Source organism: Sipha flava, unplaced genomic scaffold (genome assembly GCF_003268045.1).
Source record: "Sipha flava isolate LNK unplaced genomic scaffold, YSA_version1 246_pilon_pilon, whole genome shotgun sequence".
NCBI lineage: Eukaryota > Metazoa > Arthropoda > Insecta > Hemiptera > Aphididae > Sipha > Sipha flava.
Window position 1 is genome coordinate 159,729 of NW_020272894.1, and position 11,661 is coordinate 171,389.

Below are 11,661 nucleotides of genomic sequence, written 5' to 3' on the forward strand. Positions count from 1 at the left end.
GTTTTATCTTAAATCTCAATTCTTAATGATAAAATTGTAATTTGATTTTATTTCATGAACTTAATTCAGTTAAGTTTTTAGTTTGTTGGTCTTATATTATTACATTACTTTCATTTGATTACTTGGTTGAAAAATTGTACGCCATTTACGGTAAACAAAAATGTTTTCCTACTAGGAAGATTAAGTACTTCAAAAATTATTATTTAATCACTTAAAAATGGATAAATATGAAAATTGGGGAACGGCCGAAAAAAATGAATTGTATGTTTTTTTTTTTTTTATATTTTATTCATAATATTGACGAATAGAATGTAATATGTTAAAACTTCTAAAATTTTTTTGATCATGATTATTTTGACTTTATTTTAGCTTGGCAAAGTGTCACGAGTTTGTTAATACTTCTAAATCAGAATTTTCATTGACAATTAATAGTAATGGCAACCCTACTGGTAAGTCGACAGTGTTTGTTAACTAGTTATTTTTACTTCCTGATCAATTTTTTCTGTCAGAATTTTAACAAGTTTTTCTTAACTAGCGTTAATTTTTGTTTTAGTATGTTTTTCAACTAGCACACTTAATTGTGTATGTAAATCTATACAATTTTAAGTCCCGACTGATAAATTGATTTTAGTAATAGGTATTAACAAACCTATACAAATTTGTGGGTGTTTTTTTAAATTATGTGGATTAAAATTATTTAAACCTTAATCATACAATTGTACAGGTCATTCTTTATCTGAACAATTTTTTTTTTTAAAAAAAACGAATTTAATATTTTTTAATATAATTATTTTTAATTATTTGATTTCATTTTAACTAAAAAAGCTGTAAAATTAAAAAAAAATACATTTTAAGGAGTCCACAATAAACCTACATATTTGTGTAAGTTTCGTTTTAAAACTAATTATTGTATGATTTAATATTTGTTTTTAAATAAACATATGCTAACCTATAAAAATATGTAGACTTATAGTGAAAAGGATAAATGTTTATTGAAATTTATTATATTTTTATTACAAATGTTGTTAATTTGTTTTTTTCAGATTTAGCAAAAGCTATTCTTTCATTATTAATAGCATGTATAAAAGGAAAGATAAAAATGACCATGGGTTTATCTATTTTAAGTGATATAGTAAGTATAGCATTTGAAATACATTATTATATTATATTTATAAGTTAACAAATATTGTATGAGTGCTTAATATATTTAAATCACAATATATTAGGTTAAATGATAAATTATTTTGGTTTTGATTTTATAGTAGATTTTTAAACTTATTATTTTATTTTTAAAAATTTATTATCTGCATACATTTTGAATTTCATATCATATTTTTGTTAATCATATATTTATTAAATTTATTATAAATATAACATAGCAAGATTATAATAAAGCATTATGACAAATTGCATTATCTTTTGATATGAAAATATTAACTTCTGTATCTTTAAACATTTTCTTTTCAGTGAACTGATGATTTCTTACTAAGACTAATTTATTTTTTGAAATAACAAAATATGCTATTAAAAGTATTCTTTGTATTGTATTATTGTATTCATATTATTTTACGATTTTAACCAATTTTGTTTCCTATGTTTTATCGAAATTCAAATATTTAATGAAATTCATTTTTCTTATTTTATTACCAATAATTTATTCTGGAGTATTTGTTATGGATAATAATATTATCTTCTAATTGTATTTTTTATTGAATTTTGCAAAGTTAAATTTTAATACACAGTGTGAATGAATAAAAAAAGTGTTATTAAAATTATATTGTATTTAGTTTAAGATATTTTTCAAGAATAATCTAATATATTAATTACTTATGGTGTCATTCAAAATAAAATAAAGAAGTCAAGCTTAATATAATATTTTTAGAAGTTATATGTATCATAAGACTTAATAATTAAATTATTTTTCTTAACCAAATTAGGTGTTTATATTACATTTTTTTCTTAAAATTAAAAATCTATTTTAAAAATTAAATGCTGAAGAATATTAATTTTTCATATGTTAAAATATTTTTGTATTTATAAAAATTAAAGTTGTATGCAATTTATGTTTTAGTGTTCTAATACAGAAGTAGCTTCTGTTGTAATGGATGTTTTCAACTATTTAGATACTGAAACAGCACTGTCAGATAATGTAGGACCAGATAGAGAATATTTTAGTAATTTTGTCAAAGAATCACAAAAGGTTATTTTTTATTCATTTTTAATATATTTTTAGTAACTTATATTTAATATTTATTTTTTGTTGCAGTTATTAACAGATAAATTACTTAAAGAAAGATTAGAGATTGACTCATTAAAAGATATTAAGTTATTAAATAACATTTTTTCTACAAAATTTATAAAAATAAAAACCAAACTTTTGTAAGTTTTTAATATTTTTTATTTGAATATAAATAATAAAAATAACAATTTTTTTGTATAATTTTTAATATTATTATTTAGCTATAAGCAGCGAAAGTATAACTTATTTCGTGAAGAATCTGAAGGTTATTCTAAATTAGTTACTGAATTAAATTCTGATAATATGGATCCTAAAATTATGTTGGAGATAATCAAGTCATTGATTGGTTGTTTCAATTTGGACCCAAATCGTGTTTTAGATATTATTTTAGATTCATTTGAACATCATACAGATAATAAAGCTGAAAACTTTTTCATTCCATTATTACGTGATTACATGCCTGAATCACAGAGACTGACTGAAGTGTTGGCATTTAAATTACGACAAGTGAATGATTTAACTCGTTCCTCTTACAGATTGATTGCTTTATTAATTCAGTATAATTTAATTGAATTGGATAACATTTATCCCTGGGTAATTTAAGGTACATTTTGCGGGAAAATTTTAACTAAACATCAAATTATTTTAGTTGACTCCAGATGATAAGGATATTAAATCAAATTGGGAAAAAGATATGAAGATTGAGCAAGATTATCTGAGAAAAGCTTCAAGTATGATTGTAACAAAAACCCCAGAATCTGAATCTACTGAAGATAATATTGAACCTAAAGTATAGTTTAATTATTTTAATCATTGGTTTTATATGTTTTATTTAAAATTAAAATAATAATTGTAGTCTAAAGAAAATCAAAAATTCTGCTTGTGTGAAGCAATGTTAGAAATAGGAGATTGGAAAAATGCTCAAGTATTAATTAAAAGATTTCCTGAATACTATGTTGTTGAGCATCCTCCTATTGGCGATGCTCTTTGCTTTCTTATTAATCAAGTTATACAACCTGTTTATATTCAGTAAGTATAAATAATTATTATTTATTTGGTTTAATATTAATTTGTCATTTAATAATTTATAGCGTATTTAATCTTCATTCAAAGTCAATGAAGCATTTATCTGTAACCCAACAAAATTCGCGGTCTATTAAACCTGTAACAACATTGGAGGAATTTCATGATATAGTTTTACCAATGTTAATTACATTAGGTCCAGGCCTATACCGTGATCCAGTTCTTATGTTTAAAGTGGTCAGAATTGTGAGAGAAGCATTAACTAACGTACGTAATTTGTGATTACATTTTTTTTTTTTTTTAAATATTTTTTAAGTATAATAAAATAATATTCAACAAAATTATATAAATAGTAAATCATTAAAACTTTAGGAAGGAATTGAAAATAAAGATTATGTTCCATCTGAAACTGGTTTTTACTTTGATACTTTATCATTATTGGATCGTGTCTTGCTTCCTGCATTATCATTAGCTGAAGGAAGTAGTATTTCTGAACATTTGTGGACTCTATTACAACTATATCCTTATCACTGCAGGTGCTTATGTTTAAAACAACTTATTAACTTTCTAGGATTTTAAAAAGTTATTAATTTGTTATTTGATATTAGGTTATTATTATTATTATTATTTGTGTATTTAAACAGGTATGCACTTTATAACAGTTGGAAAAATGATACACATAAATATCATCCAAAATTATTAGCAAAAAAAATAGATGTACAGAAAAAAGCTAGATCTGTAATGAAGCGTCTTTGCAAAGATAATACTAAACCATCAAGTCGTGTAATTGGAAAAATATCACACTATGCCCCTGGCTATTTATTTGATTATGTAAATTTCAATATATTATTCAGATAATTCTAATAATCTTTTTATTTTAAGAAAAATTAATTATTTTTATTATTTTATTTAAATTAGATATTAGGACAAATCCAAGTATTTGACAACTTGGCGAGCATTGTAGTTGAATGTTTAAAATACATGACAAATTTATCATTTGATGTTCTTGGATATTGTATTGTAGAAACATTAGGCAAAAGTGGTCAAGATAGAGTAAAACATGATGGTACTTCCATTTCAGTATGGCTTCAGAGTACAGCATCATTTTGTGGTGCAATATTTAAAAAACATCCTATAGAACTAACAGGAATTCTTCAATATGTTGCTAATCAATTGAAAACAGAAAATAGGTATATATAATAAGAATATTTTTGGTATCTTAGAACAATTATTATTTATAAATGTTTTGATTATTTTTGTAGTTTGGATCTCCTTATTCTTAAAGAAATCGTATTAAGAATGGCTGGTGTTGAGGTTATGGAGCAAATAACACCTGATCAAATTGAAGCTATGTCAGGTGGTGATCATCTAAAAACTGAAGTATGATTTTTTTTTAACTATTCTATTTTTAAATATTAGTGAAATTAATTAGTGTGTTTTAAATGTTTTAGGCTGGTTACTATAATCAAATTAGAAACACGAAGAAATCTTCTATTAGACTTAAAGAATCATTATTAGATAACAATTTGGCTGTAGCTTTATGTCTATTAATTGCTCAACAAAGACACAGTGTAATTTATAAAGAACATGAATCTATTCACATCAAACTTGCTGGACAACTCTATGATCAAGTATAAATGTATTAGATATTATTAAAATTTTTTTTTAACAATATAATGTAATTTTTAGTGCCAAGACACATTAGTTCAGTATGGTACATTTTTGGGATCCACGTTTTCTATGGAAGAGTATATCAATCACTTGCCATCTGTACATGATTTACTTGATCAACATCATGTACATATGGATGTAGCATTTTTTTTAGCTAGACCTATGTTTAATCATTCCATAAATGTAAGCATCCTTAAGTTTTTTTAAGTTTTTGGAATTATATATATTTTTTTTTTTTTTTAATTTTATTATTCAGACTCGTTTTGATGTATTACGTAAAGCTGATCCTAATGCAAAAAAGTCATTACCTGTACGGCAAACTAAGTATGCAGAAGCTCATAAGGAAGTGATGTCATCAATTGTCAAATCTGTTGTACCACTACATCCTGAAAAGGTATGGGAAGACGTATCTCCAGGATTTTTAGTCACATTTTGGTCATTGACTTTATATGACTTATGTGTTCCAAATGAAGCATACAAAAGAGAAATTAATAAACTTAAAGCTCAGTCTACAGCAATGGGAGATTCAAAACAAGCTGTAAGATAATTTATTATTTATTTACTTTGATTATAAAAATATATATTTAATCATTTTTAGATGTTGGAAATTAATTTATTAAATTTTTGTAGGTAAATTTAAACTATTATAAACTATTATGTTAAGTTATGAATAAGTATGCACATATTTTATTTTTTTACTACCTACTTTTTTTTTAAATAGTTTCGGAAAAGATTTATAATCTTCTTGAAAATATTATCTATTATTATTTAAGATAAACTTCAGGTTTTTCAATGTGCTGTAGTATTTTTTTCATATAAGAATATTCCAGGTGGTCATAAATATAACATTTAATATAATAATTTATAAGTATATTAACCAGTTGTATTTGAATATATTGTCGCCTCAGTTCAAAACTGCAATAACTCAAAAAAACTATTATTGAAATATCGATGCCTTAGTTCAAGACAGCAATAACTTAAAAATATTCGGAATTGTGTAATCTACGTGATATTCTTTGCAAAATTGCGACGATTTCGATTCTATAACGCCATAACTTTTAGTTGCATCATTCACCTCTAGAGGTCGTTTATTTCATTCTGGAACCAGTAGTTTCATAATTTGATTTATTACAGTCTTGAACTGAGTCGTCATTATGTTGTTATAATGTGATACTTAAAATTGTTATTAATGTAATATTACTAAAAAATCTTAAGTAATTTTATTTTTGAAAATATATTTTATTATAAATTATAGTTAATGAAACGTTTAATTATTAGTAAGTTATTCACCATGAAATATAAAATATACTAAGCTGTGTGATATAATTATATTTTCTTTTATATTTCAAATTATTATTTATACTTTATAGTATAATCAAAATATTTCTGGTTGAACCAAAACTTCCTTTTTAATATTACTGAAAGATCAAACACAATATTCATAATAAACAAGTTTCTGTATTATGAGTCAACTCAATTTAGTTTTAAGCAGTTTGATTATATGAACTAGTATGTTACTAGACAATAATTTTTTTTTCTTGGTAGAGTACTAAAGTGAAAAAAGAACAAGAAAGATTAGGATCAATAATTGCTAAATTGAATGATGAAAAAAAAAAGCAACAAGAACATGTTGAGAAAATATTCTTTATGTTGAATCAGGTAAAAAAAATATATAAGAGTTATTTATCATAAAAATATATTTATATGTATGTAATAATAGTTTTCATTTATTTATTTATAGGAAAAAGATTCATGGTTTCTATCACGTTCTGCTAAAGCAGCAAAAAATGAAACTATTACTCAATTTTTACAATTGTGTTTATTTCCTCGTTGTATTTTCACACATACAGATGCTATGTATTGTGCTAAATTTGTTCAAACTTTACATTCATTAAAAACTGCTAATTTTTCAACTCTTTTATGCTATGATAGAGTATGTAGAGTATTAAGTATTTAAAATTTAGTATACAAAGATAATTTTTATTATTTTTTTCAGTTGTTTTGTGATATAACTTATTCTGTTACACTTTGCACGGAAAATGAAGCACATCGCTATGGTATATTTCTAAATGAAATGTTAAAAAATGTAACTCGTTGGCATTCTACAAAAGATATATTTGAAAAAGAATGTGCTACATATCCTGGTTTTGTAACTAAATGTAAAAATAGTGATCAATTCGTTCAATCTAGTAATGATCATGTGGGATATGAAAACTTTCGACATGTTTGTCATAAGTGGCATTATAAGATCACCAAAGTAAATTAAATTTATAAATTATTTTAATCATATTCTGAATATAATTAATAATATTAATAAATAATTTTTTTTTCTTTTTTTTAGGCCATGATGGTTTGTTTGGAGTCAAAAGATTATGTACAAATTCGTAACTCATTGATCATTCTTATTAAAATTGTTAATCATTTTCCTGTTCTGGCAAAATTAGCTACTTTAATTGAAAAAAAAGTAGAGAAGGTAAGAGAAGATGAAAAGGATAAACGTCAAGATCTTTATACATTAGCAACATCATATTGTGGACTTCTCAAAGGTAGAGCTAGTCAGTTTCTTAAAGACTCAGATTTTCATCAAGTTACTGAAAAGGTAAACATTTATTTTCATTGTATATTCAGTATTGTTTATTAAAAGATAATTAATTTTGATAGGTAAGTCAGGTAAAAAATATTGTTGATAATAAGTCTGAAGTTACAAAAAATAATCAATCTATTAAGAAAAAAGAAGATCAGGTTCCTGAAGCTAAAACTCCACCATTGCCTGTTGTCAATGCTATAAATGGAACATCAGTAACTGGTAATTTGAATACTACTTTATAGAACTCCATATTTAATTGTTGTTTAATTTAAATTGTAGAATGGGTCGAAGCAGAAAAAAAAGTTGTGGATACTAAAGTCAAAACAGAAAAACGGCCTCTAAAAATATCAAGTACTGTGTCTGAAAAAGTTAAGTAAGTACAAAATTATATAGTAAGTTTTTTTGTTATAATTTTCATATTTTAAAAAATGTTCCAGTGAAAGAATTATAGTACAAGAGAACTTAACAGAAACATTAAAAGAAGAAAAATCTGATGATTCAAATGATAAAAAAAGAGAGAAAAGACAAAGAGATGATAATATTGAAAGAGAAAAAGATTTATATGTAAATAAATTTAAATATTTCTTAGAGTAGAGTTTTTAAATTTCAGTGTAAAGCTTATATTGTTTTTATTTGTTAAACTAGCTTGATGTGTCCAAAAATCATTTGTCAAAAGATGTAACTAGTAGTGGTTCAGCAGTTAATCATATTATTAAAGCACAGGTGCCTGTTAATATATCTGAAAAATCAATTAGTAATGATGTAGAAGTAGCAAGTAATGGTTCTCATACTGCTACTGATAAAGGTAAGAATAACTAAAAATGTAAAATTATAATCCTCTAGCTTTGTGTTTATTAAAATGATTTATACCAAATCTATAATCTATTCATAACACTGAATAAGAACATTAATAACCAGTTTGTTATTAATGAATATTGTATAATTAATTATAGAGATCAATTGGCCGAGAGAAATAAAGCGTTAGTGACAATAAACACTGTCCCTATTTTAAACTTGGCCACATTCAGTCTCTCTTTATAGCCAGGTGATTTTCCAAAGAAAAAGTCTATCTTCCCTTCTCCTCTCCTTTCAGAAGAAAATTAAATACTAATGATCATATTTTGTCCTCTGGATAAAACTGTCTAACTGTAGTGAACCAACCTAATGGTTGGAATAAAAGTTAAATATATGCGGTTTTTCATTTGCCATATCAGTGAATTTATGTAAATTTAAATTTAATACATTATTATTTTTATTTTTATTGTAGATATAAAACGAAAAAAGTTAGACACCAGTCCAATTACGAAGGTAAGAATTGAAGCACGGACAAAACATATCAATACATTACCACAATTCCATTTCTTCTGATATTTACAAAATAAATAATTAGTATTCTCATCTCTCAATCGAAGTGCTCGAGCAGCCTAAGTTCATGGTGTTGTGTCTGTCGCCTGAAATGATGTTTCTTCAATAATTTATTGTTACTACAATTACTGACATTTTTCGAAAAAAAATCTAATTTGTTCAAATACGTTGGGACATCGAATAGCTGCTGTTGTAGCTGAACATCTTCCTCAACATGAATTGAAGAGCTAACCTTGGTGTTTTTTATTTACACTTATCTGTGTTAGTAAATGAAATATTGTTATTCAATCAATCCCTTCAAAAAAGTATTGCTCTGGTTGTTGTTTTCGTGCTTATGGAGAAAAAAGAAGAATTGTTCTTTTATATTTTAATAATTTAGAATCATTTTGTTATTTTTCTCTTTTGCATTTTTTGTTATCCTTTTAACTCACAGCTGTCCATGAAGCATAATTCTGATGTCAAATCTGAAACAAATGGATCAACATTGGGAGAGAAAAAAGACAAGAAAGTTAAAAAAACTCAGTCTGCTGATCCAACATCATTAAAGGAAACTCGTAAGGATCGTAAAATTAGCCGTAAACGGGTATGATTAGTTAGAAATAAAAATAATTACTAAAGAAAAAATCAAATCATTATTTTTTATTTAGCATGAACGACGTGAAGATACTACGCCTGAATTAAAGAGACGTAAAGAAGATGAGAAACGTAAGATTTTGTATTAATTAAATTTAATTTTGAAAATAAATTTATTTTTATTTATAGATATAAAATCTACTGATATTCGTCATGATGATATCACATGTGATAAACATAGGTCTAGCAGAGTAAGTTCATACTTATAATATAAATCTATTAAACATTTCATATAATTACATAATTATGTAATCTAAAAATCACTTTTTGTAGGAAAAATCACCCCACCCAAAAGAATGGCCTGAGAGAACTGAATCTCGTCATAAAAGATATCCTTTTAAGACTTCTTTAATTAGTAGTATTAAAAATTATTTATAATATAAATTATCATGGTTTTGTAAAAAAAATGTGAAAATAGTTTAATAGGGTTATTATGTGAGGTGAATACAAAGTTATTAGCACACTCAATGCTGATGACTCAGTTATCATAGTTTATTATGCTATTGTCGTAAGTATTGGAGTAGTTTTGTACTTAAGAATGTGTAAATGTGGTTATAAAAAAATACCAGTGAATTAAATTTGGACATAAATAGTTGTCTTGTTACAAAAGTATGACATGTGATCAACGATCTAACTGGAATAATTAACTCAATATAAATTAACCAATGAAAAAAAGAAAATATATAGTTGTATATACAATATTATTTATTAATATATGTTATAAATTTTTAAGTATAAAAAATTTTTCTTAACAAAGCTATTATACGCATAGTAGGACAGGTGATAAAAGGAAGTGATCATATTTTCATCAATATAAATCAACATTTATATATATTGTCATATAAAATTGTGAATAATTATTGTATTTTAAATATTATTTCCATTGTATTTTATCATTTTTTCATTTTTATTTTTTGTTTGTATGTGTTAATAAAGCATTTTCTTATGATTGTAATATATCAATAGTCAGTTAAGCATTATTTTTTTTTTTTAACATTCACTAATTTTATTACACTTAGTGAAAACATTTTTTTATAATAATAAAGTAAAAAAATACAAAAGTTGCTCAATTATTCTTACCATGCTATATTTTATTTTGCAAACATTTTTTTTCATTAAATTTATATTTAATGTCAGTATCGGTACTTTCTAAATCATTTTATGTAATTCTTTAACATGATGATGACATGAAAATGTATAAATATTTTAAATTTTATACCAGAAGGTGAACTAATTGCTTTTTAATGATAAGTAAAACTTTCAACACGTAAACTTATTCAGTTAAGTAAAAGAAAATACATGTTTTCTCGAGCTATTAATAATTATTTATATTTACTTAAGTGATGTGAAAGTCCAACCATGTGACTTTTTTTTAACTTTCTTTTTTTCAAATCCTATTTTTTAGGATGTTTGATGTTCATACTATATTAAAAGGATAGATGGAATTGATTAACTTAATATTTAAAATGCAAAAATATTTAAATTTATACCATCTTAAGATTTCTGTATTAGCATTCAGAGAAAATTCAAGGTTTCTATAACTATTTTTTGGATTAGGACAGGAAAAATTTATTTCCGGCAAATTGTTTTATATGAACATACATATTTTCAATGGAGGAAGGTTATATTTAAAAATTTGTTTTTTTATTTTCTGTATATTTTTAATACCTAATTTTCTGTATTCTCTTCCCAATTCATCAATGGTTTCTGAAATCAGAGGAATATCATAGTAGAAAACGAAGGAATTCATGAGTTAGTGAGAACCCAAATAGTGGATAAGTAATATATTTCAAAATATATTATTATTTAAATTATAATAACTTTCTATGTTTTTTATAATCAGTTAAGTTACCATCCACTTTTACATACAAACATCATTAACTCGAGACATAACAATGTTTGAAAACTATGTATCTAATGTACTTATACAAGCCCGGATTAGGATAATTTTGAGACTGGGATCAGACTATTTTAGTGGCCTATATTAATAAGTAGTAATTAGGGCTAGGATTTATATGCATTTACATATTTTTTTCCTTAAGTCCAAATTTATTGGTTTTCAGAATGTCCACAATATGGTATATTTTCGATTAAATAGTACAATTTTTTTTGCATATTTTGAACATAAATAACATAATTTGAA

At 24.3% G+C, this 11,661-nt stretch overlaps 1 protein-coding gene across 1 annotated transcript; it reads left to right on the plus strand.

Moving 5' to 3' along the window:
• The first annotated feature begins 3 nt into the window (after window positions 1-3).
• Window positions 4-10,492, plus strand: LOC112684217 (THO complex subunit 2). The gene is made up of 30 exons (XM_025555600.1): window positions 4-261; window positions 370-449; window positions 1,044-1,132; window positions 2,072-2,200; window positions 2,267-2,379; window positions 2,461-2,833; window positions 2,889-3,029; window positions 3,096-3,268; window positions 3,331-3,529; window positions 3,635-3,798; window positions 3,907-4,093; window positions 4,181-4,452; window positions 4,525-4,642; window positions 4,714-4,893; window positions 4,952-5,116; window positions 5,190-5,471; window positions 6,479-6,592; window positions 6,675-6,866; window positions 6,930-7,190; window positions 7,275-7,532; window positions 7,595-7,739; window positions 7,800-7,893; window positions 7,958-8,084; window positions 8,166-8,325; window positions 8,788-8,828; window positions 9,319-9,468; window positions 9,533-9,590; window positions 9,648-9,709; window positions 9,792-9,847; window positions 10,285-10,492. The coding sequence occupies exons 1-30, from the start codon at window positions 218-220 to the stop codon at window positions 10,313-10,315; spliced, it is 4,458 nt and encodes a 1,485-aa protein (XP_025411385.1). The 5' UTR covers window positions 4-217; the 3' UTR covers window positions 10,316-10,492.
• Window positions 10,493-11,661: the final 1,169 nt, after the last annotated feature.